At 41.5% G+C, this 26,748-nt stretch overlaps 2 protein-coding genes across 4 annotated transcripts in view; one reads left to right on the top strand and one right to left on the bottom strand.

The window, feature by feature from the left end:
• CHN2 (chimerin 2) overlaps window positions 1–3,778 on the bottom strand; it is a 383,768-nt gene extending 379,990 nt beyond the window's left edge. Inside the window, exons 1-2 of one of the 2 annotated variants that reach the window (XM_079932006.1) lie at window positions 3,641–3,750; window positions 1,914–2,058 (exon numbers count right to left, since the gene is read on the bottom strand). The gene's annotated coding sequence lies outside the window, so the exon portion shown is untranslated. Of the gene's footprint in view, window positions 1–1,913; window positions 2,059–3,640 lie in introns of both variants that reach the window. The other variant, XM_079932005.1, reaches the window with a different exon arrangement.
• A 99-nt stretch (window positions 3,779–3,877) lies between these two features.
• CPVL (carboxypeptidase vitellogenic like) overlaps window positions 3,878–26,748 on the top strand; it is a 133,099-nt gene continuing 110,228 nt past the window's right edge. Inside the window, exons 1-3 of one of the 2 annotated variants that reach the window (XM_079932009.1) lie at window positions 3,878–3,919; window positions 16,189–16,377; window positions 22,994–23,112. In XM_079932009.1, the coding sequence (XP_079788135.1) occupies window positions 16,212–16,377; window positions 22,994–23,112 (285 nt within the window). In that variant the 5' untranslated portion in view covers window positions 3,878–3,919; window positions 16,189–16,211. Of the gene's footprint in view, window positions 3,920–16,188; window positions 16,378–22,993; window positions 23,113–26,748 lie in introns of those variants that run through there. The other variant, XM_079932010.1, reaches the window with a different exon arrangement.

Below are 26,748 nucleotides of genomic sequence, written 5' to 3'. Positions count from 1 at the left end.
TATACTCTGATGTTTTCTTTCCCATCTTCATGGATTTAATTATGTCCCCTCAAAAAGATATGTTGAATTCCTCAACCCCCACCCCCCGGCACCTCAGAATGCAGCCTTATTTGGAAATAGGGTCTTCACAGAGGTAATAAGTTAAATGAGGTCATTAGGCTGGCCCTAATCCAATATGACTGGTGCTCTTATAAAAAAGGGGAGCATCCTATGAAGACCAAGGCAGAGATTAGAATTATGATGCCATAAGCCAAGGAGTGCCTGGGGCTACCAGAAGCTGGAAAAGGCAAGGAAGAATCCTCCTACTGCAGTGGGAATGCGGCCCTGCAGACACCTTTATTTCAGACTTGAAGGCTGCAGAACTGCGAGACAACAAATTTCTACCGTTTATAGCCACCCAGTTTTGGGTACTTTGTTATAGCAGTCCTGGCAAACACATGCTCTTCTGTTCTGTTCTATTCTATCCTATTTCATTAAGAAAATTGATTTTCCAGTCTACTAATTCTGAATGTCATCAGACTTCATTCAAGCTTTTCCCACACCAATTTTTAACCTCCATTTAGCCAACCTCTGATCCATCCCAAATGCATCCAGTAGCTCCAAACAGTCAGTCATTCCCAGAACACAGCATCAATTCACAGACGGCATGCTATTGCTTGTGCTATACCCTTTCCCCTCAATGTCTATTCATTATTTTGTTTTGTTTTTTTGCGGTACGCGGGCCTCTCACTGTTGTGGCCTCTCCCGTTTCGGAGCACAGGCTCTGGACGCACAGGCTCAGCGGCCACAGCTCACGGGTCCAGCAGCTCCACGGCATGTGGGATCCTCCCGGACCGGGAAACGAACCCATGTCCCCTGCATCGACAGGTGGACTCTCAACCACTGCGCCCCCAGGGAAGCCCAATGTCTATTCATTTTTAATGCCCAGCTTCATGTCACCTCCTCTGAGGGGTTTTCCCTGGCTCCTATGCAGTCAGTTGGTTCTCTGTTCCTACAGCGATTTTAATAGGCGTCAATGATAGTACTTAGCATTTAAGTGTCAATTAAAGGATCAATTTAAGTGCCTCCCTCCACCTGCCCCCCCCAGCTAAACTCCAAGTTTCTTAAAGACTGGTAAACAACAAGGGTCTGCTGTATAGCACAGGGACCTATATTCAATATCCTGAGATAAACCATAATGGAAAAGAATATAAAAAAGAATATATATATGTATAACTGAATCACTTTGCTGTATAGCAGAAATTAACACAACATTGTTAATCAGCTATACTTCAGTAAAGTATACTGGGACTGGAGCTTACTGGGAAAAAGGGAAGTGGCTGCAGACCAGGGGCTGGAGACCAGCTCTCCCTGCATCACCACATCCAGGTGCAGATCATCAAGGAGTTTGTATCTGGCCTTGCAGGTCATTACAAAGGTATATTTGTCAAGGTAGGAAGGTTGCACCTATTTTATTTAATAGTTTGTTAAGGGTGGTGTGATTTTGGTCTTAAAGGAAAATTTTTTCCCACCAATAAATTTTTCTCCATAAAAAGATAACTGTGTAGAATGTACTTCCTTGCATAGTGTATGATGGCAGATAGCAATGGCTGCAGCCACCCAGCACACACTCTGGGCCAGATGACTTACATTTACTGTCCACCACAACCCAATAAAGTAAGTATTTATGAGAAAACTGAGTCTCAGTGACATTAAGCAATTTGTTCCAGATCCGAAAGTTAATGCTACAGTTAGCCTTAGTGGCATAACAAACTCCCCCAAACTGAAGTGGCTTAAAACAACAGTGATTTTTTTTTTCCTTGATTGGTGGGCTGCCCAGGCTGTTCCACTGCTGGTTTCACCTGGGCTGGCTCATGCAGCTGCACTCTGCTGCAGGGTGGGCTGAGCTGGAAGGTCCCAATGGCTTCTCTCACCAGTCTCCCAGTTGGTGCTCCTGTCTCTGGGATGCCTCGGTTCCCCTGCACATGACCTCTCACTCTTCAGGAGCCACACCTGCTTCTTGTCATGGTGGTCCCAAGGCAGCTGTCTCAGAGCAGAAGCTGCAAGGCCTTTTGATTCCTGGGACAGAAGTGGCACTTGCTCACATTCTAATGGTCAAAACATGACACAAAGCCAGTCCTGATTCAAGGGGAGGGAAGAGAGACTTCACCTGTTGATGGGACGAACGGCCAAGTCACTCTGCAAAGGAGCATGGTGACGTTGTTTTGGCCACCTTTAAAAACAATGGATCAGAGCTAGTAGCTAAATAGCAGAGCCAGGATTCAAAGCCAAGTGGCCTGGCTGGGATGCTCTAATAACTGTGCCTTTTCTGAACCACGGGACCTGTTGGGGACTTAGACATGGGAATGATGACACTCCTGTATTTTGTCTTATCCCCTTGCTCTTGCAATCTCCTTACCTATTTAGTCTTAAAAAACAAAATTCAATCAAGTAAATTTGAAGATCTAATTGGCTTTGTTAAGTCGTGAACTGGGTAGATTCCCATCTGAATCTCATCTAGCAAATAGAAAGGAGTCCCAAAAAGCTGCAGAAAAGGAAAAGTTTTTAAAGGTGGGGGTGGGGGTGGGATAGGAAGTCATAAATGAAAAAAAATGAATTATTTTAGGCTATTTCAGGCAACTTCACCTTCTTTTGGAGGACAAAGGGTCCATCAGGTGAATTACCTCACTGGTGCTGACCAGAAAATTTCAGACTGACTGGTTAAGATTATGTTAATAGGGAAGGCTGGAATTGCAATCAGGTTAGGTATTAGGTCTTGGTTTGGTGACAGGGGCTTAGCACAAAAGACCCCATTTTGGGTCTGTTGTTTCTTTTTTTTTAAACAAGTCTCTGTCTTCCTCCAGTGTCTGGCTTACTAGCCAGCACCTGGTGGTGGTTAATACTACCTACTCAGGTAGGTCACTTATAAGAGATGACCCTGAATGGGCTCCTTAATCTCTCTAAGTTCCAGTTTCCCGCCTGCAAAGTGAGGATAGTTATAGCACAGAACACATCGGGTTGCTCTAACATCCCGATACAGTAAGGCAGAGAATGCACTGGACACAGTACTGGCTCTCAGTGTGTCCCCAGTGTTAGCGCCATTACCATGTGTAATAACTATCCAGGAATGCATGTGGGCCTTTTAAACGGGGGGAGTAAAACCCCACTCTGCTTCCAGGTGCAAACACCAGGCTTGCAAGCACGGGCGTGGGGACATTATTTCAAAATACGGTGGAAATTCTAAGATAGCAGCTTCAAAAAAGCAGGCGAGGGCTTCCCTGGTGGCGCAGTGGTTGAGAGTCCGCCTGCCGATGCAGGGGACGCAGGTTCATGCCCCGGTCCGGGAAGATCCCGCATGCCGCGGAGCGCCTGGGCCCGTGAGCCATGGCCGCTGAGTCTGCGCGTCCGAAGCCTGTGCTCCGCAACAGGAGAGGCCACAACAGTGAGAGGCCCGCGTACCGCAAAAAAAAAAAAAAAAAAAAAAGCAGGCGAGAAAGTCAAAAGGAACACAAAGGAACAAACAAACCAAATGCAGCTGCACCGTGGTCAGTCTTTCTCTGTTCATTTTTAAGATTTCACTCTGCGACTGCTGGCTTTTTCCACGACGGAAAGCGCTGACCGGGCGCGGCCAGGTCGCGGGGAGAAATAGGTGGGGACTTACCTTTGGCTCCGTAGGTGTAGGTCACGTGGGTCTCCTCCTCCTGAGAGAAGCACTCAAAAACTCGCGGTCTGCAGGGTACGCGTGACTGCGAAGGGCGACGAAGGGAGACCGCCTCACTCTTTCCGGACTCGGTCCCCGCGCACCGCGAGGCAGGGAGGAGCGCCGTGTGCCCTGCGTAAGTGCGCGGCTCCGCGGGGATTTCTGGGCCCCGGACGCACGGAGCGTAAGGAGGGCGGTCTCAGAAGCCTTCAGCACCGTAGAGGAAGCAAGCCCGGTGAGGTGAGATTGGGGTCAGGTGGTTTGGGCCGGCTAGTAGTTTCCAAATCGGAGTCCTGGTATTCTGCTCTGTGTGCGCCCAGCCCGGAACGTGCTCCCGAAGGCTTCTGGCACAATCTGAGGAGGTCGCCTCCGGGCTTCTTCCAGGCCAGGCGCCCCTCCAGGGAAGCGCGAAGCTGTGTGGTCCGCCATAACTCTCAGTGCGAGGGGTTGGCGTCGGACACGACCTCCTTCTTCTTCACCGAGTCCCTTTGGGATGTTTTATTTCGTGGGTGCTGTGGAGGAAAGCGGAAAATGCTTTTAATTAGTGCGTGTCCCGCAAAAGGAGACTTGGCTTGAGTGAAGGAAGGCACACGAAAAGGCTGTTTTTCCCGGAATGTAGGGTTAGAAGAAAACCAGGGGCATGGCACAGGTGGAAGCAACTTTCTGCCAAGTGGATTAGGTCCTTGCAGGGGAATTCATAGGAGCCAGAGGGACACGTAGAGATGTGTGTAAATGGACACATCCAGTGTCTTTCACGTCAGCTTGGTGTCCTGAAAAAAAAGCTGCTTTGGCATATGTATGGATTTGAATCCTAGCTCTGCCTTTGGCGAGTTGGTGACCTTGAACAAATTATTTAAGCTTACTAAGCTTCAGTCTCCGCATTTGAAAGATACTTGTACAACTGCTTTTTACTTTTTTTGGTGAGGGATGAGGAAGAACAGAGATGTAAGGAGAAAAAAAAAATCCAAGGAGCATTTTAGTAACTTGAAAAATAACTTTCAAGAAAGCTGTTCAAAATAGGAATTGGAATGCTTTTGGAAAAGTAGATTGCACTGGCTTTGCTGGCATATGAAAGTCTGAAAAGTTGTCAAAACCCCTTAGCTGATTGGGCTTTCTAGAATTGTACTGCAGGCTAATCTAAGTCCAGTGGAAACCCTTTATAATGTGATGCAAGTGTTCTTAGCAAGAAGCTGTTTTATTCTTCTTTTATAGGAGTCGGTTCTTTTGGAGGGACGTAATTGGCCCAACACTACCTATGAATCCAGCTTATAAACCAATTTACAGTGGGGTTCTATTAGACTGATTTTATAGCCTGAGAAATAAGTGGGCTTTGACTGACAGGCAGTTCAAATGACTTAGAAGAGTGTTTCGGAAGTCCACTGGGCTTATCAGTTCACTGCCCTTGGGGGGAGGAAAAAAATGCAAACAGCATAACAGTATTTTGTTAATGACTGTTTTTGTTTTGGAAAGTGTATGATTTGTTAGAAGAAAAATTGTGTTGAATATTACCCTGGTGTGCATGAAACTAAGACAGTAAGAGAGGAAGAGCTTAGTTACTGCCCCAGCTAACACCAGATACCCCTTTATCTTTTCCCAAATACCCAAGGTAAATAGGTAATGACCCATTCTTAATAGGAAGTATAGTTCATTTTAAAGAGCAAACATGATTATTTTTGTTTAACGTTCCCAGCGGTTTAGAAGAAGAACTTAAGAAGGACAAGTTTCCCATAATTAGAAAGGTTCCTCTAGAATTTGTTCTAGCAGAACAAATCATTAATATCTATATTGATTCGGGAGAGGGGTAACCTGGACAGAGGGCTAAGAACTGTACTTGGTCAAAACAAGTGATGGAGTTTGAACTTTCATGCTATATAGTTGCAAGTTCAAAGCTTTAAGCAATAGACTCAGTTCACAGGACAGTGATCAGGTGCTTTCTTCATAAAACCTATGCTCCTGAGTATAACTGAACCAAAGAAGATATTGCAGGTACTGCCTTGGACATGAAACCACATGCTTTTCTTTTACTACTTTAACCTTAGAATCTGGGGAGCAACATCGGGGTGGTGGTAATAAGTCTTGATGTCCTTAGATCCATTAGCCTGAAAAAGCAAATTCTTAGCATCACATCTTTCCAGTATCCTTAGGTCTTACCTCTTAACCTTCTCTTTGTGTTCTGATTCTAGTTAGTGGCTGTCTTTAAATTGCTAAGGTTGCTTACTGGCCAAAATATTTATTTAGGCATCTAGGGGCTAGCTCTTCCTCCTTTCCCTTTTGCGACTCCATATTCTGTTACTCATCTTTCAGAAAGACCCCTTGACATATCTTCTTGTACCTGTATCTGGGGAGGATAACCCACCTCCCAAGAGATTCATTCTTTCATCCTAAATGGACTAATATTTTTACTGATGTTTGATTTTGAAAATTTTCAAACATTCAGAAGAGTTGAAAGAATTTTACAGTGTACTGTATACTCCCACATAAATTCTATTATCATTCAACTGATATTGATTTAGTGCTTACTATTTGCCTGGAGGTAAAAACATAGAAGGCAGAGTAAAGTTGGGGAACACAAAAGGGTTTGATTTGGCTGGAACATAGCGTTTATGAAGGGGTCGTATCACTTTGCTCTGGAAAGTTATGCCAGAGTCACATTGTGGAAGACATTGAATTACATGGCAGGAAGTTTATACTTTATTCTGGTTGCAGTTGGGAACCACTGAAGGCATTTGAGGAGGGAAGTGTCTTGCGCTTTAGAAAGCTCACTTCAGCATCAGTGTTAGGCTGAATGGGTGTGGAGAGGACCTGAGGTCTGAGAGACAAGTTAGGAGGCTTTGCAAATGTCCCCAGGGCAAGTGAGGGTTGACTTATGAACCAAAAGGGAAAAAAAAAGAGAAGAGAGGTGGGATTTTGTGAATGACTTAACATGAGCCTTGGGTGTCATTAGGAATCAGGAAGTTAGAGGAGGGGGAAGTTCAGGGGGGATGTTGATGTTTTGTTATAAGACTCGATGGGTTTGAGGAACCAACTGGGTACCCATGCAAAGGAGCCTTCTGAGTGTGGGGAGCCCCACAGCAAGGTCAGGAACAAAATTCTGGACTAGCAGTGATCAAGGGATGGTTGAATGAGAATGTACAGAAGGAGAGAAAAAGGGCAGGACCTTGAGGAAAATCTGAATATATAGAGTTCTTGAAACAGAAAAAAAAAATACGTGTTAATTGTCAGTTTGTATATTAATGATGGTTCTATCTACGGCATTATTGAAGCCACAGTTCTCCTTGATAACTTATAACAAACTAAAAAATGTACCCATGTGAATGGAGTGGAGTCTTTCCTACTCCCCCTGTAGGAGGCACAGGGGGAGGGTGTGAAAAGAGGATGGAGAATAAGGTAGCAGACGGCAGGAAAGAGGGAAACTGAAATATTTTTTATCTTGGACTTTTAGAGTACACAGAGCTTTATCCATGTCAACCAAATATCAGGAAGCCAGGTAATTTAATGAATTTGTCTATCTTTTCAGAAGGCAGTGCCTACTTAATCTGGGAACCATAACAACCTATTGTGATGGTGGCCATATTTTCCGAATGAAACCTCAGGTGGGACACATTCTGAATGCATGGTCACCAAGCCTTTATCCAAATATTTAGCAACTAAAACTCCTCTCTCCCTTTTTATATTAATATTTTCATATATGCTCTATGTGTTGAATAAATATTCAGGTCTGTAAACCCATCTTATTATAATAATTCACTGACAAGGCAAAGGAAATTAGATTTAATTAGCATCTCTTCTGTGGTCAGGGACTGTTCTAAGGTCTCAGAAGGTGAGGACAGGGACTGTCTTTCATCTCTCTGCTATACCCGGTATGAGTTTATATATGTACGATATCATTGTCACCATAACAATGAGTGGTAGTGTGGGTCCACTCAGTATACCAGTACTTTGTCTAGTGGTACAGAGTTTTTGAGTGACAGAGCCACATTTGAAGCTGTGTCTAAATTCTTTCTGCTCCTCCCATTGGACTGTATTACCTTACCAAATACTTGCTGACTGTGTGCCAGGCATTATATCTGGTGTTTGCACATGTGGGTTCCTTCATTTCATCCCTCTGGTTTGGTAGGTAATTCCAAGGAAAGCTCAAACCAAAATTGCTCAATTGGTTATTATTGGTGGGGTATCTACCCTCTTGCCCTATTTTATTTTCATTCAACTTCTTTTTTTAAAATTTATTTTATTGAAATATAGTTGGTTTACAATGTTGTGTTAATTTCTGCTGCACAGCAAAGTGATTCAGTTATGCATATATATATGCATTCTTTTTCATATTTTCCATTATGGCTTATCACAGGATGTTGAATGTAGTTCCCTGTGCTATTCAGTTGGACCTTGTTGTTTATCCATTCTATATATATTAGTTTGCATTTGCTAATCCCCCAATCCATCCCTCTCCCAACCCCCCTTACTCTTGGCAACCACAAGTTTGTTCTCTATGTCTGTGTCACTCAACTTCTTTAACTCTGCAGGAAGAGTCACACCCTCTCAGAAATGCCACCCGCTAAGGCTGAGTTTAACAATCACTTCATTAATTCTCCTGAAGATCACACCTTCAGTCCTCTGCTGATTTCTTTTTAAAGTGAGCTAGAGAAAAGCTCTCTTTTTTATTTGTTTACTTGCTTGTTTCACTCCATCAATCTTCTGCTTTTCCCATTGTCCCACTTGTTTACATATTATGTTCCTCTTTTTCCTTACACGAGCCCGGAACTCTCTTCTCCCTAGATAGTCACTTGAAATTCTCTAATACCTTCAGATCCTCTCACCTGTCACCACCTCAGAGGGGCCTTCCCTGACCACCCAATCTAAAATAATATCACTCCTGCGCTTCCCTGGTGGCGCAGTGGTTGAGAGTCCGCCTGCCGATGCAGGGGACACGGGTTCGTGCCCCGGTCCGGGAAGATCCCACATGCTGCAGAGCGGCTGGGCCCGTGAGCCATGGCCGCTGAGGCTGCGCGGCCGGAGCCTGTGCTCCGCAACAGGAGAGGCCACAACAGTGAGAGGCCCGCGTACTGCAAAAAATAAAATAAATAAAATAAAATAATATCGCTTCTTGACCCCATCCCTCTGTAACCGTTCACCCTGCTTTGATGTTCTTAATAGGTTTCCTCTCTCGTGTCTCCATTGTATGGGAAGCTTCATGAAGGCAGACACTTTGTCTCTCTTGTTTTCTGTGCCTGCATTGGAGTCTAGCACGTAGTAGGAGCTAAAATACATTTGTTTATCAAATGAATAACTGGTCCAGTGAACTTGGAATCTGTCCCAGCTCTGCTACTGACTAGAGTGTCATTACTTGGGACGTTGCTCCATCCACCTGGGCCTCTGTTGAAGAGCTGCATTAACTCCTTTCAAGAGTGGTGGTGAAGATCCAATGAGACTATGTGTAGAGAAGAGATGTGGGAAGTACTGGAATAATCTAAGGGAGTGTTGCATGGAGATTACTCCCAATGACAACATTATCTCTTTTGGAATCAAGGAGTTACCTGTCACCTGGGTAAGGTGACAACATGGAGTGATTTCCCAGGATTATCCTCATATAAAATATTCTTATCCATTATACCCAGTCTTATCCTTGTATTTGCCACACTGTGTATCCTGATTTTTTGTATGGAAAATTTAGTCATAGTAGATAGCAAAAAGGAGGATCGTTTTAAAAAGAATAGGGCTACATTTACTTCACCAAAAATAAGGAATTTCTCAGTGGAAGACATTTCTTTTGCCATGAGGATTGAGGGCTTCGTCCATCCCCTCAAATTATTTTCAAAACAGAAGGAAGCTAGATATTCATTTTGAAGCAATCTCTGGTCATGTGAGTCTCACTTCTTTGCAAATAAACGTGCCCTTAAATCACTTGCAATTTCAGCATCTATAAATTTTGCAAATAGCGTGCCAAGGTAATCCAGTTTACCCAGAATTCTGCTTTTGTCAAAATTTGCATGGAGGCAGATTTTGTTGTATTATGTCATTTATATAATGATATATGAAAAATACATGGACTTTGGAATCATCTAGATCTGGCTTCAAATTCGAGCTTTACTATCTAGTGGTTGAGTCGGGGGCTTGAGAAAATTAAACCTAGTGCTTGAGAAACTAGTCAACCTAGGATTTAGTTTCCTCATCTGAGTATGTCTTATATAAATCTCGGAACTTAGGGCCTAAGGATAGTGACACAGTCAAATAAACACATGCTATCCAGTAGCAAGTGAAAGGCTCGGAAATGTTCATTCTGTAACCAAGAAACCCGTTTAAGTTTGTTTAGCCCAGATTTTCCCAAAGTTTTGTTCTTATAAAATCTAATTATATATTGCTGAACTAGTATTCCGTAAAGGATTCTGTGGGAAATCCTGGCTTACCAGAATGCCAGACATGTCTTAAATGCAAACTCAATTTAGCTTCCCTTTCCCATTTTACTGTTGACCTCTCAGAATTTTCGCTTAATAATAACTTAAAGTAGAACTGTTTAAGTTCCACTCTTCGTAATCCCCTCCACCTTGACTCCTTCCACAGTCTTCCCAGCTATCCATGTATTAGTTTTCTAGGGCTGCTATAGCAAAGTACCGCAAACCGGGTGGCTTAAAACATCACAAATTTATTGTCTCAGATTTCTGCAGGCTGGAAGTCCAAAATCAATGTGTTGGTGGGACCATGTTCCCTCTGAAACATGGGGGAAGAATCTTCTCTCATCCTCATTTACCTTCTGGCAAAAATTTTGTTTTTGTGTGTTGTATTTCCATACTTACCTGAATAGGGAGATAAGCCCCTGGCACACATAGCGCATTTTGGGAGATGCTGGTATGGGACTATAGAATGGTCTTTGAAAATTGATTGGTCCTGGCCTCAATTCGTTGCTCTACTGCTTTCTAGCTGTGTGACCCTGGGCAAGTAATTTAAATTCTCTGAGGATCAATTTCTCATCTGTAAAATGGGGTGATAATAGTACCTACCTGGTAAAGATTAGAAATAAAAATAGAAAGCAGTTAGCACAGTTCATGTACCTGGAGTGCATCGAATAATTGGTAGCTTTTACTGGTATCGTTCTCATGAGGATGTCCTGGATCATGGGGATGGTCTTTCTGTTTCAAAGCTGGTATTAACATTTTGGGACATGTCTACTTTGTACTTCCTACCCCCATGCCAATTTTCCTTCTCGTTGGAGTGAGATTTCAAGGTAAGCTCCCTACTATAGTGTCAGATAGTATTATTTCCTCCTCTTCCTGATTCTTTTTATTCTCTACCTGCCACATAACTCGAGTTTGTTTCCCTTTCCTGTGAGCCCAAGGATATGGTGGCAGAGATAGGGATGACTAATTCAACTAGCAAGATTAGACACCACTGTCTGATGCCGGAGGGGTGGCCTGTGGAAAGGAGATAGGCATGTAAGTCTCAGTGATGCTTCAGCAAAAGGTTGCCCATCACCTTGTGTCATGTACTAGTCCTTTCTGGGAAAAGAGTGCTTCAAATATCAATTTTAGAAATGAAAATGATGTCCAAAGGAAAATGAATACTGGATCCTTTGAAATAAAGATTTTCTTTTACCATTTGTTTGCATGGAAATCCTTTAACAAAAATAGCTAGACTTGGGATTTGGGTTGGTATTTAATTCAGGGTTGCACAATAGCCCTTCATTACAGGATTCAAATGCTTTGGATATACCTGAATAATCTTGTGAGGTGACTGAGTCTTATTTGAATAGAGGGATCACTTTCTTTTCCCTTTCTTTAATTACAGATTTCATGGAAACGTCTGTTACTAGTTGGCCTGTTTTTTGTTTGTTTGTCCAGGGGAATGTTTTTCTTATGTTGGGAGCTATTAAAGCCAGTTAAATATGTGAGGGAACTCCAAATAATTGTTTTAATTGCAGCTATGACATTTATTACATGAACGATGTTTATCCTTTGTTTGGAATAATCTATAATGTAAAATGGAGACATGGGAAGGAGAGAAGAGGAAAACATAGGGCTGCTTGACACGTTTGCTGTTTGTTTCTTTGTCCTCATTCTGGAGTTTTTGTTTCTGATTCTTTTTTTTCCGTGGTAGAACACACACTTTCCAGTGGCTTTTTCAGGTTTCTTTTCTCTAAGCCTTGCCTATCTGGGCGTGTTACTGGTTGCTTCTACACACGGATGACAACTTGCCAGATTTTCCCCTTTTGTCTCTTCTGATCATTTCCATTAGATTGGGGTGTGAGTTGATGGAACGTAGTTTCCAGCTCATTTTTCAAATAAGGAACGTGAGACTCACATGAGCAGGTAAATGTTGAACATCTAGTTCCCTGGGGTAGGGTGGGCAGGGGAAGCCCTGATTTGTGGTGTCTCTGATTTCTGTGGTGTAAATACTCCCACTGTGGCTGATTTCAAGCTACGAGATGTTACTGAACAGCAAGTTGGAAAGGAATGCACAGTAGCAAACCATTATATAATCTGTCCATTAGACAAATATGAGAAATATAACTCTAGAGCATAGATGATGGTAAAATGTAGTAAAATAGTTAAGAAGTGATGAGTTTTGAGTATTTATTACTTATGTTTTTAATATAACTTATTTAATGGTAAGCGTTTATAGTTTAATTTTAAACAATGGCTGTGTTGAACAGCTGGCTCTCACAGTTCCTGGAAATCTAACCATTGGTTTTAACACATTGACCGGGACCCAGAAAAGTCAGTGTCCTGCCCAAGGTTCAGTGAATGAGTCGTGTTAGAACCTGAATTAGTACAAATCATTTCTAAAACCCAAATTTCTCTAGAAAGACTTACTTATTAATGTTTCTGTATATTCATTTGTTTATTTTTTTACTGCATGCTCTAATGATCTAATGAAAGGGGTTTAGGACTATAACAGACTGTTACTATCTACTGAGACAATAAGAGTCAAAATATTTGAATATATATAATCATAACCAAAGATGGGAGAGTGGAAAGCAGATTAGATTTAGAGCCATAAGTGAGTCCTGGCTTTGAGTCTTGGTCCTACTGCTCACCAGTGGTGTAATCTTACTTATAAGTTACTTGCTTACTTCTCTAGTTGTTCAGTTGTCTAGTCTGTGAGATGAAGGAATTGAACCATACGAGCATGTACTATCGCCCATATGTCTAACATACCATGATTCACTATTTAGACCCACCAATTCAACACATATTTGCTTAGTACCAATTATATGCACATTCGTTATGGACTCCACTCCAGGCAGAACTAAATATAAATATAATAAGAGTAATTATTATTAGAACAACATCTCACATTAGTGTAGAGCCTTCTAATTCACCAAAGACAGACTTTACTTTGAGTCTCTGAGGTTCTATGGTTTTAGGAGATCAGGACACATCTTCACAGAATGTTAGAGCAGAACTTATTCTAAAAGAACAGACAGAACTCTTACTCCTAGGAAACGCGAGAGGTCATAACCAGGTAGTAATAAGGAATAAGGAACAAGCCATGCCTACCAGTTGCTTCACTGTGTGATAAAAAAGCAAAACCGAAAATAATTTTCTTCTAATTATAAGGTTAATTATTGTAGAAAATTTAGAAATTCTTAAGTGTATTAAATAAGGAGAAAATACCATACATCTATTTTAGTAGTCTGCTTTTCTTTACCTAATATTTTAGTATATTTTCCAAAACATTCTTCAGTAGTCATATTAATTGCTGTATATAATTCCATCTTTTTGATGTACAGTAACTTACCTTAAATTGTTTACATTGTTGACAGTTTTTATTATTCTAAATAACACTGTGATAAATAGCTTTGTTTATATCAAAAAAAATTTACATTAGACACATGATTTCCAATTGTAATATTTAAGGCTTAGTAAGACAGTTTTAGTGAATCACATGGTTTTGACCTTTAGCTTATTTGAGTCTGCCAATATTGTTTTGTATCTGCCTAGATTTTATTCGGTTTCTGAACATTTATTAAGAGGAACAGTTTGCCTGAATCCTTCAGTAGGATGTATTTGAACTGGAAATAGCACGCATGTTTTCATATCACTTCAAGTAGACACGTGATACAGTATAGGGTTAATAATTTTTTTTTTCACTCTCTGTGGGCAATAACTTCCAGTACAGGGTTTATTAGTTTAGAAAGTACTCAATAAATATTCAATAAATAAAAAGATTCTGGCTAATTTAGGGTAGGCAAAAACATTTGTAAAAGATGTTTAAAAAAAAGAAACACTTCTCCGTTCATGATATGGCTTTCGTTTTCATTAGGAGAGATGACAGCTAAGCACAGTTCAGGAATTCTGACCATTAAATGAAACAGTGAAATGAAGTATGTTGTTGCTTTAATTCACCTACATGGGAAACCATGACTCTAATAGTTATTTGATTAAATGTCAATGGGAGCTCCTAAATTGACCCAACTCTTACTTCTATGTGTTAGATTTATGTCAGTTAAAATGAGACTGGTTTTACCTTTCTGTCTTTAACATCTTTGAGTCAACATCTGCTTACAGAAGAAGTGCTGTAACTACCCTGGTTATTTTAATATTAATGACTTCCATTAACGGGGGCTGGATGTTTGCAGCAGAAAGATTGAGAAATTAGGTGGTATGATTAGTTTCTTGTTTCTGCCCACGGGAAAAAACCTCTTAATGGAAGAGCTTCTTCCAATATGTTTCTAATACCACAGATTTTTTTTTTTTCCCTGCGAACCTGTTAGAGAGTAAGATTGTTGATTCAAGCATTCCTTGAAAGTAGCTGTTAGTAAAACGTTAGCGTAACAAGTTCTCATAATTTAAAAAAATGTATTATCAGTGCCATAGTGATCATTAAATTACCCTTGGGCTTCTTGGGAACCTAAATTTAGTTTCTAAATTCATTTTGTTCCTTATTATAGTAAATAATAGAGAAAAGCATTTTTTAGCTACATAGTCTATTTGGTTGGGCTTGTTTACATTAAGTCTGGAGGGTTCTATTAAGTTAACCATGAAAGACTTGACAAGGATTATGTATTCAATCAAATTATAAACTTTTATTTTATTGGGGAAATGTGGCTGAAAAGCTTTTAAAATTTTCTACAAGCAATATTTTCCTATTATGCCAAGTTGGGTTGTGATAAGCATGTGATTAATAGATTTCTACACATTTTGAGTTTTTAAGGTATTTTAGTGGCTTTGTATTTTAAAGCACTAAACAGTCAAAAGCGGACATTATATTTGCATAAATTGTATATTTCTTTTTGTATCCAGAAATCTGAGTGAGCAGAGTATTTAACTAGCAGCAGTGCAGAGTAATGTAATAGCACTGATGTAGGCATTATAATACTTAGCAGAGTCAGGATTAAGGGGAAGCAAGTGAGGTGCCTGCCTTGGATATAAAATTTAAGAGTGCCAAAAAACTCAGTAATCAAGATAAATAGTATTTAATGCAATACTTGAAAAAATCAAAAATAGTACCAAAAAACCCCATGATAGACAAAGTCTCAAAATTTAAAAAAAGACGAGTTCCCACCCCGCATCTGCACCAGACTCACCTTACCCGGGTCCCGGCCCTGATTGCATACTAGTTCCTATTTCTCTACTTTGATGTCCATGGATAAGGCACTCCTTTGAGTCAAGTTTTCTTTGTCTAAGATTGATGATAATAATCCTTGCTTTCCTGCTTGATTTATTAGGATGTTCACATCAGCTAAAAATACATGGGAAAGCCCATTGTAAATACAATTTATGTATTTACAAGTTTAGAGAAATCACCGTAAAATTTTACACCATTATTATTATCAGCTCAGATGAATACTCTAAGCAAACATCAGAGTGGAAGATCCTTGGAAAACTTTGTGTTAATAAAGTGTGAAGTCTAACTCTTGAGTTCATTTGTCAGCTAGCTATAGGGGCAGGCGCCTGAAAATTGTTGTAGGACCCTCCCTGTCTCTTTCTTTTTTGTTCTTGGATGCAAAGTTTAGTGATTTGTAAGAGATAGAAACGTGACCAGAAATCACATGCAAAATGCCCAGGGACAGCTCAGGTCTCACCTTTTCTCAAGCTGTGCCTCCCACCAATGATGCTTCCCCATTTCTTCTGCCTAGCTGAGTTCCACCCACCTTTTATTCACCTCCGACCTTGGTAAGGCCTTCCTAGGTTCTCTTGGCCTGAAATGTGTTCTCAGTCCTCTGCCTGTAGCAGATGACTGTCTCTCCCACTCATTTCATGATCTATTTACAGAGTCCCTGTTGTCTTGATGCTTCATGTAATCCTTCATCAAATTTACTTTCCAGACCACAGTTTTAGAAATATAAATCGTTTCTTTAGTTGCATTGTAAATCCCTTGAATAGCCTTCCATTAGGCTCTTAATTTCAGGGTGAGCAAGGATTGGGTCTGTCTTTTTTAGATTGTATTTAAGGTACTTAGCAAAGAGCTTTATATGTATTTTTCTTCGAGTAACTAAATGAATGTCTTGCGTGTAAAGGGGATTGGTAAATTTTTACTCTGTATTTATTTGTGGAATGTTATTGTTTCCATCCTAGGTCTAGACAGAACGGTTGGTGCCATGTGGAAGGCGCTTGCTTTGCTGGCCCTGTTGGTGCTCAGCCCTGGTGGTGATGGGCTGTTTCGCTCCTTATACAGAAACGCCCATGTTTCCACACCACATAAAGGAGATCCAGGACAGCCATTATTTCTAACTCCTTATATTGAAGCTGGGAAGTTTGCAGAAGGTAAGTTTAAATCAGAAACTTACCTTCTGGTATAGTTTCAACAGTTGGTTTTTTTTTTAGCAGTTGTCTCACAGGATCCAAAATACATTCTAGTATTTTACTCAATTGTTTTATTTCGAATATTAATGATTTGGTGTCATATAGTATCAGAGGTTAGAGCTAAAATGAAAGTTCATCAGGGTCAGATTAACCAGTGGTTGAGTCCCTGCATATCTATTTATAAAACTAATATAGGGCCTGTCTACAATTGGTTACTACATGTCAGTTACTGCTTCCATGCATTTGATATAAAAATCATTTTAGCATCGCAGCGAGCCAGGAAGTGCATCTGTTTTACACACAAGAAAACTAAAGCAGAAGGAGATGAAGTTACTTGCCAGAGTCATACAGACACCAGCTGGTAGATGCAGGATTCACACCCCAATAGCTTCATTCCAAAGCCTAAGCTCACAGCCACTGTGCTGGGCCCCTTTGCCTGGTAGGTTGACTTAACATCCTAGGACTCAGTTTCCTCATTAATAAGATGGAGAAAAAACAACCCACCCAAGTCTCAGGGATGTTAAAAGAATCATATGAGGAAATGCACGTGAAAACTCTTCATAACCTGTAAATTGCTCTCTAAATATTAGTGTTTGCTGATGGCTTTTATTTAGAGTTTGTGGGTTTTTCTATTATTAATACAAAAAAAAGTGTCTTCTGATGTCATCAGAGACTAAAAATTATGACGTGCCTCTGCCCTTAATGCTTCTTCATGCTTAGGTAAATCACTGTGTAGGATCAATTATGTAATCTTTCTGGACCTCAGGACACTCCTGAACTATAAACCGGTATGTAGGCAGAGCTGTTTGTAAAAGGGAGCAGAGAAATGGGGTGGTGGCTGGAGGGAGTTATGGAGTCAGGAAGGGTCAGGAAGAGAGTTACGGAGGGTAGGAGGTAATGATGGAAATAGTCCAGTAGAGAGGGGAAAGTAGATTGAGGTGGGACGTCTGTTGTGGAACATTTTCTTGAAGGAGATGAGAATCCATGGATGGAGATCTTGGTGTTTGCTTCGGAGTTTATCCCTAGTCACAGGTGGGAAGGCAGAGTTAATGCTTATGAGGCTGATAAGTTGGTAGATTTCATGGGAATGTGGAGCTGAAACTGGAAATTTTAGGGAAATGATCATTTTAAAGATCTAAAATAAATGTACATACTCTGTATGGAAGTTTAAAATAAAGCAACTTTTCTTTAGTTCTCATAGTCAATAGGCTGTCATCATTTTTGTCTTTGGTTTGATTTAAAACCAAAATATTCTCCCCCCCCCCCTTTTTTTTTTTTTTTTTTTTTTTTTTTTTTTTTTTGCGGTATGCGGGCCTCTCACTGTTGTGGCCTCTCCCGTTGCGGAGCACAGGCTCCGGACGCGCAGGCTCAGCGGCCATGGCTCACGGGCCTAGCCGCTCCGCGGCATGTGGGATCTTCCCGGACCGGGGCACGAACCCGCGTCCCCTGCATCAGCAGGCGGACTCTCAACCACTGCGCCACCAGGGAAGCCCTATTCTCCCCTCTTAAGGGTGCATTGGAGTCCTGCTCATATATCTTTGTCTGAAATATACATTGGCTCCATGTTTCACCATCTCTTTTCTAAGAAAAGATGAAAAACTTTGATAATATAGTCAGTGATAACGTAGTGAGGCTGTGTAGTCTTTTTTTTAAGACTCGTTTTTGCTTGATGTAGAAAAGTCATGAAAAGATGGCAGCCCAATGGCATAGGCTGATATCACTAGGCATAAATGAAGAGGCAAAATATCATTAACCCAAATCCACCAAACTGGATCATATGCCTTTCTTTTGGCTTCCATGGATACTGATAACTTAGATTATGTTTATTCACAGTAAATCAAAGCAAATCATTTCATTTGGAGCTGAAAAGGAGTTAAATACTTACAACCAAACCCTGCCAATTCACAGATGAGGAATTTGAGACTCAAATATTTTACATGACTTGCCCAAGGGGACATAGGTAATAGTAGTAGAGATGAGTCTAAGACCCAAATTTTCTGACTTGCACTCTGTAATTCGCCTGCTATAATTTATTTTCCTTTGTTTAAGAAGCTTGTCCTCTTTTGGAGTGACCAGATGCACACACGTGAAACAATTATGGAATCAGGCAATGCATACTAAAGTTCTAAAGTATTACATTTGAGGAAGGCGTGCTGGAAATTTTTAGAAGGAAGCTATCCCTGTTGGTTGGCATAATCCAAATAGAAAGTAGTAGCAGTAGTAGTAGTAGTAGTAAGAATAATATCAATAAATAGCTAACATTTAGTAGTAATTGTATCCCGAGTACCTGGCACAGCGGCTGTATGTAATAGGCACTCAATAAATATTTGTAGAATTTAAATTTGAGACCTATGTTTCAGACGTTATGCTTTATACAAATTAGCTCTTTTAATCCTTGTAGCAACTCTAATGAAAAATGAATACTTATTGTTCCCATTTTACGAATGAGAAAACTAAAGCCCAGAGAAATTAGGTGTCTTGCCCAGGACCATTTAAAGGTAGTAAGTGGCAGATCTGGAATTAAAACCTATTTCTGCTGACTCCAGAGCCTGAGGTATGAACCTCTGTACTATGTGACCAGACTTGGGGGTGTAGGGTAAGATTTGGGCAAATAAGAAAGGGCCTGTGCATACTGAGTAAGACAGCTTAAACAGAGCATTAAGGCAACGTGGCCATGGTGTCTCTGAATCGTACATCTGGTAGAACAAGTGCAAAGAATACAGAGAAATCTGCCTGAGAGATTGTCCACATCCCTCCCATTCCTGGATTTCTCGCCTACAAGCATTTCACGGTCATGGGTGTCAGCAGTAGTAAAGAAAGATTCTGAGGGAGATAGTTTTATCTTCTGTCCTTTTTTGTGCTAAGCCTGATAGATCACCATCTGATGAGTGACAACATTTAAAATATTAAATCTGGTGTAATGTCACTTTCTAAAGTTCTGTCAAAAATCTTTGAACAGAATTTTAAATGACTAATCCAAAATCAGGTACATCTGGGTATTCAACTGCAGTCCTGACAACACAATTAAGGATAATTGTATTCATCCGCTTTACTGAAAGTTCAGGAAGCTCTGGACAGATGGTCAGCTCACTCCGCTGAATCCCTTTTGTTTATCAAGTCTGTCAGAATCTTAGGAACATGAGTCTTAATATCGTAATGGAACATTTTTGAGATAAACAGTAATTGACAAAAAGACAAGGGAAATTTTAATTTTTTAAAAAATCTCCAACATAAACTAACTGGCTTATTTTTATGTAACTGTAATTGCATGTTTGCTTTCTCTGCAGCTAGAATAAATCCTCACTCTCTGAAACAAAATGAATGTAGGAGGCCAGTTTTAGCATGTTTCCAGACACTGTCTTTTCACCAACTTTAAAGAATATTTTGCTATTAGGTCTTAATTTATTATTACTTATGGCCTGGTAGTGTCCTGTCCATCCTGATGATGATGCAAGTCTTTGCAAATATGAAGTACCTGATTAACTGGTTCAAGCCCTTCTTTGGTCATACTCTAATCTTTTTGAAAGTGTTTCTGTCACAAGCACAGTAAATAACAAGTAGGAAGTGAAGTCGCTTCAAAGAAAACCTTTTTCCTTTTTTCAACTGTTTTCAACATTTGTATTATGAGTCACGGTTCCAGGAAGAAAAACTCCTCCATCTTGGGAGTTTATTTTCCACATTCCATTAATAGATTCTAGAAGGATGAACGGGGACATTTGAAAATGCAAAAAATCAATTTAGTTGAAAAAGCTTTTATTTTACCGGGGTTTAGTTAAAGGAAATTTAAAACAGGATGAAACACTTTTTTGTGGGGCAGAGAAAAGTCTTTCTAAATTTCTTGAGATCTTAATAAGGCCTGCCTGCCTTAGGAGGTTTTTGTAGAAGTAAGCTAATCTTAGTGCATTGCCAGTGTGTCATGTTTTAGTTCATTCATTCACATTTATTCATTAAAAAATGTGTATCGAATGTCTTAAGTGTATAAACCAGCATACTGTGTCCCTGGGGGTACAAAGATAAACAAGACAAATTCCCTGCTTCCCAACAGCCCCTGATCCAGGAGGGAAGGTAGAAAGTAAACCCCAGTCAGTACAAGGCAGCAGAGAAACAGCTTTACAATGCTCAGAAAGGAAGGACTGGGTAAGCATCTGAGTCATTTTCAGAGCAGGCCAGCGGACCTTGTGTTGTGCTGGTCTCAGAGAGATAGATAGATTCAATCACCCCATCTCCCATAGTCCATTCCCTCCAGCTCCTTTCTGTTATATGTTTTCTCTTTTTCTCATTCTACTTTGACCTTTCTCATTTTTCTCTGTCTTTCTCAAGTGCTCACTTAGCCCTCTGGGATTCACATCTCACTCATTCCCAATGCTTCAGCCTTTGGTTCTCTGCCCTCCTTGTTGGGGGGGATCTCTGTTGGATTTTGAGAAGATTAATAGTTTTGTGAAAAATATTTCAAAAGTGTTTTAGGTACAAACTACCAGCTACAAAAGACATAAGTTCCAGGGATGTAATGCACAGCATGGTAACTGTAGTTAATAATACTGTCTTGCTATTTGAAAGTTGCTAAGAGAGTAGAGCTTAAAAGTCCTCATCACAAGAAAAAAATTTGTAGCTGTGTGTGATGAGAGATGTTAACTGGATTTATTGTGGTGATCATTTCACAACATATACAAATATTCAATCATGTTATATATATCTGAAACTAATGTCATGTTGTATGTCAATTACTCCTCAATTAAAAAAAAAAAAAAAGGCCAAAAGAAGTGTTTTAAAGGCTGCCCAGCCCTGGAGGTGATCTTTCTGTGGGCTAATTGAGTGGAAGCAAAGATGGGAAGAGGGAAGGGTGGGGGATGGGAAGGGCAGGCACATACCACTTTCCCCAAAACATCTCCCTTTTCTTTTCCTTAAAATCTTTCTTTGTTCTTTGCCTTTTTTTTTTTTTTTTTTTTTTTTTGGTGGGGAGGGATAGATCTCATTGGGAAGAGAATGGCGAAGAGGTTAAGAGGTTGGAATAAACAATCTTTCCTGGGGGAACTGGACTGAGCCCCAAAAAGGCAAAGTCTTCTAGGCTATTCTTGGGGTGGCCCACAGGCTAATGAGAATCATCCCTCTCATTGCCTAAGCCCTTATGTTATGTCCATCTCTGTGCTCAAGGGTCATATGCATGTTTTCATTTGATCCTCACACAAAGCCCAGGGTGGACAAATCAGCATCCACATTGACACCATGGCTTCCTGAATCCTGTCTGTGCTGTCACTGAACGCCGAGTTGGGAAAAGATGTCAATTAGCACTCCAGGGCCCATGGGCTCTGGTACCCCACTGAAGACATCTTTAGTTGGTGGCACATGAGTAGGATCGAGCTTCCTTACCTACTGTCTACTAAACAGTCTCCAACTTAATAAGTCTCAGACTTAAGTAGCTTTTCTTGAACAATTTTGTTTTTATTGGGGACACTTACTTTGTTCCCCCTAAAGGACTCTTCTTCACCCAGACTTCCCCACCACACCCTGCTTCCTACCTGTTTACTGTCCCTTCTCCACTCCTTTCCTAATCACTGCTTCCCCCTCCATTCCCTGCTTCTCATACCTTTTGACTAACTCTCTAGCTGAGATGCAGTGTAGCAGGGTAGGGGCAGGGGCTAACTCCGCAGCCCGACTTCTGGGTTTAAATCCCAGCTCTCCGTTGCTAGCTGTGTGACCTCGGGCAAGTTACTTAACCTCTCTGTGCTTCAGCTTTCTCATCTGTAAAATGGAGATAATAATTATACCTACCACGTAATGTAAAGCCCTTGGTATAGTGGCCTTGTAGGTGTTCCCAGTTCTATTGATAGTAGTATTGTTTACTCCTGGGCGCTTCACCTCTCTGAGCATTCCCTCTTTCCTCCTCCCTGTCCCTGTCCTTTTGCTGCCCTTAGAAAACCAGGACCTCTGCCCTCTACAGCTGCTCCTTGTCCTATTTGGCTCCTTCTGAGTAGCCACGTGATCACCCATAGTCTCACTGCCTGCCTCTCCCCACCCTCCCCAGCCGGCCCCAGTCATTCTTACTCCCCACATGCCTGGTCCATTTCCCTTAGTGGAAGTAGCAGGCCCTTTGCTTTCACCACAAGAAGAGTGTGGAGAACACAGGCCTCTTCCAGGCTGAGAGCTCCTTAGCTGTTATTTCTCTTTCACTCCCCCCCACCCCCGCCCCACCTTTTGGGGTTAGGTGACTTTATCCTGCCTTGGCCTTCCAGGTGGCCCCATGTGAACACCTTGGTTTACTCTTTAGAGTGGAGCTAAGGATAGGTGATTTTCTTTTCTTCTTAAAAAAATTCTTATTATAGTTCATAAGGTATGAACCAAAAGAAAAAGGTTTAAAATGTCACTTGCCCTTGGCTAAATGGTGAATTTTGAATATGTGGAACTGGCCAGGGCAGGCTGGAAGTTGCTACCAGTAAACACCTTTATACCAATCCCCTTGTAGCCTTTCTGATCACTTCATTCCAGACCTGGCCCCTGGGAGAAGTCTGGCCAAGATGGAATGGCTCACCCCGTATTTATTATTTGTCTAATCCTCGGGTAAATATTTTTCCCCCCCTAGGAAGACGGTTGAGCTCGGTGACTCCTTTCCCAGGATGGAATTTGACGAGTTATTCCGGCTACATCACTGTGAATAAGACTTACAACAGCAACCTTTTCTTCTGGTTCTTTCCAGCTCAGGTAGGCCCGCAACAGCGCCCTCACAGGACACTGATGCTCAAGAGCTGACTCTGTTGCTTCAGGTAGAAACATTGGTCTTCAACCAACCTAAGGGTGCTTTTCTTTTAAATCTTTTCGATTTTTTTTCTAAAAATAAGTGCAGTGACTCTGCGTGGTGTTCCTGTTTATGTGCAGGAAACAAACGTTAGTGGGGGAGGTCCGGCTTTTAAATTCCTTGCAGCCTTGTTCAGAATATTAATGCTGCCACCTTCTTCCTGCCACAGTCTTCTTCCTATCTTTTTGTTGTTTTGTTCTAAAAATACTTGAGGGCAGGGTTGGGCCTTGGGGAGCCAAGGAAGGACAAGGAGTGGGGAGATTCCTGAGGTTCACAGGTGATGCATGTCTAAGCCTGTTTAAATTTAGTCAATTGTAGTCTTATTTGGCTGCTCTGTCTATGAATTTTGCTGTGCCAATTATCATTCTTACACTCACTCCTTCATGCATCCAATACCCATTTACTGAGTAGTGCTCTGTGGGGATACAGAGGAGAGAGAATTGAACTCACTCTGTGGGCCTGTAGGGGAGGGGTGGGGAGGACCAGTGACCCAGGATGGCTTCCTGGATGAGGGGGCTATTTACCTTCTCACATCCATACAGACACAGTTCGTATATGCTTGTACTTTAGCAATTCTGTTTAGCTCACGTCAAGGTCACACAGTTCTTCAGCAGGAACAAACTACTTTAGGCTTATAGATACTATTGGGGTTATTGTAAGAGGTAGTGAGATGCATAAACAAATTTTATCCCAACACAGGGTAGTTTTCTATTTTTATTTTCCAAATTGAATTTGCGTTAGAAGCCAGAGAAAACAAAAAATGTTTACCCTCCTATGGAGGGTAGTATTTATATTTGCATGTGATTTGCATATAAAAGCATTGCATATGTAATGACTGGGTAAATTGCTTGAACTAAATTGCTTCTCTTGGTACTGTTGGATCATATTTTCTTGATTTTTCTTTTCTACTTTCTCAACCATAGCCTCTGACAGTTCACCAGGTAGTTGTGGGTGGAAGGAGGCATATAAGAAATGGGGAGGAATTCTAAATACTTTATAGTTGGAGCTCATAGCAGTTTTCAGGCTGTCACCCACTCTGGGAAGGCTTCTCCTGGACCCCTTACATATTTCTTCCTCATTGTTACTGTTGAGTGAGGCAAGTAAGGTGCCTAGAGCACAAAATTTAAGGAAAGACTCACTCTCAGGGTTGTACACGTGCAAGGCTGGTACCTGAGTGACCTCTAGACTCTCCTGCTGGTACCTCCCATTGGGGGAACCCAGCTGGAAAACAAAGGGCAAGGGAGTCTGGTCCATAGAGATCTGCCTACCAGGGCACAGAGCAGAGTAGAGACTGGATCTTCAGAAGCAACCAAGTAAATATCCCAATATCCAGCACAGCTATCTTGAGGAGATAAATTAAGCCTAGAAAGATGACCTGTTTCTAACAGGTGGAAATTTTCTTCATGTTCTTGGAAGTCCCTTAAACTCCATGCCTTTCAGAAACCATACTGTATGGTTTGTGATATCACATCTATCCATATCATTGAATACAGGCATTTATCATGAATACAGACATTTATCATGAATAGGAGTTATATTAGTTTTCTATTGCTATTGTACAAATTTTGCACAAATTTAGTGGCTTAAACAACACAGATTTTTTATTTCACAGTTCTGGAGGTTAGAAGTCCAACACCGGTATCACTGGCCTAAAATCAAGGTGTCAGCCGGGCTGTGGTCCTTCTGGAGGCTCCAGGGGAGAATGCATGTCCTTGCCTTTTGCAGTTTCTAGAGGGTGCTGGCATTCCTTGGCTAATGGCTCCTTTTTCTATCTCCAAAGCCAGCATCAGTGAGTTGAATCCTTCTTACATTGCATCACTCTGGCCGACTCCATACTCATATAACCTTCCGTGCCTCTTGTCTTTTGCCTCCCTCTTCATTTAAGGACCCTTGGGATTACTTTGGGCCCACTTGGATAATCCAGGATACTCTCCCTGTTTTAATGTCAGTTGACTAGCAACCTTAATTCCATCTGCAACCTTAATTCCCCTTTACCGCATAGCTTAACATATTCACACATTCTGGGGTTTTGGATGTGACATCTTTGGAGGCCATTATTCTGTGCAAAATGGATACTTGAAAATTTTACCTGGATTAGGGATTTGCAGTATGTTCTCTCTCAGTGATCCTCACATTTTATTGTACTTAGGAATGATCTTCACGTTCCCCCAGAGATTCTGACTTGTAAACTGGGAGAGGCCAGCAAGTTGTAGAATTAGCAGGTAGACTACACTTGAGAAACCATCACTGTAGCCTACAGGCTACCACCCTGGATTCAGTGCTCCTGGCCCCAAAGTGGCCCACAGTTCTTTTATTGGAAAACCTAGAGCAGGCAAACCCCAATAGAGGTGGTACGTTGTCCCACTCATCCGCCTAGGATGAGGGCTAGAATGGAGGACTGAGGCGGCGAGTGCAGCCTGTGGGGTCAGCACTCCTAATCCTGCTTCCTATTCCTCTAAGTCCTACTGGGGCTCCACCTCCGCTGCACCCTCTGCCGCTCCCACCTCCACCCCAGCCCTGCCAAACCTGATTCCTTACTCTCTCTTCTGCTTCGGTGGCTGGTTACGATACCAGTAAGTTCCGCATTGACTTCTACATGGTGACTTTTTTTTAGTAATGATCCAGATTTGTGAAAACAGCAATTAATGTTGAGGGAAGTGATCAAATGAAAACCAAACAAAAACCCAGTCTTTTCCCTTTTAGGTTGCCTCTGAGAGGTGAACAGCTTTATCTAGGATATTGGTGATTCTCTGGGACTATAAAGCTAGTCAGGGAAGTGGGCTTAGGATCTGCTGTACCCACTCCTGGTTTCCAGACTGAAACCCCCTGCAGTAAACAATAACTGTGCTATTGGGGCCCCCCTTTTAATTAAATGAAGACCTACCTATGCACCCGCTCACCAGATTATGTTCTTCTGGGCCCAGAATTATAGCCCTAAATACGTTCTAAGATGATCCCAGAAGACATAAAAACCACACCACCACAGCAGGAAAGAAGATGCTTAAGCACATAGTATTCTGTTGGAAGTGATAGACTGAGCTTCAGGAAGAGGCAGAGATGAAAAGATGGTACCTTGACAGCTGTCACCACAGACGGTACTAGGTGTCACCACATGGCAGCTGGGATAGATTTTTCCAAGACCTCCTTACAGGGGAGCCCACACGCACAGTTAGGTCTCCAAGGCCTCAAGGCAACCGTTCCTGCGGAGCCAGTCAGGCTGTAAATTATGGACCAGGCAAGTTTCGGTGAAGGAGATAAAGCATGCGAGAAGGAGAAGCAGTGGTCACCGAGATGGGAGAGAGTTCCTTTCATTTGGCAGAAATACTAGTTCGTTGCCTGTCACAGGGAAGCAGCTGATATGATCATCAGGAGAGAAGTGACCCCTTAAAAAAACTGAAGGTAGAGAAAATGAAAAACCCAGGAAGGATGCCACACTTGTCATATCCTCTGAGTATTTTTTTGGACTGCTGTTTCTGAAATTAATTTTCTTTTCCTGTTATTTCTGTGAGGCTCCCCTGTTATTATATACAAATCAGTGCGTA

The sequence above is a fragment of the Stenella coeruleoalba genome (genome assembly GCF_951394435.1).
Source record: "Stenella coeruleoalba genome assembly, chromosome: 9".
NCBI lineage: Eukaryota > Metazoa > Chordata > Mammalia > Artiodactyla > Delphinidae > Stenella > Stenella coeruleoalba.
The sequence above is the reverse complement of the archived record's forward strand: the minus strand, read 5'-3'. Positions and strand labels throughout refer to the sequence as shown.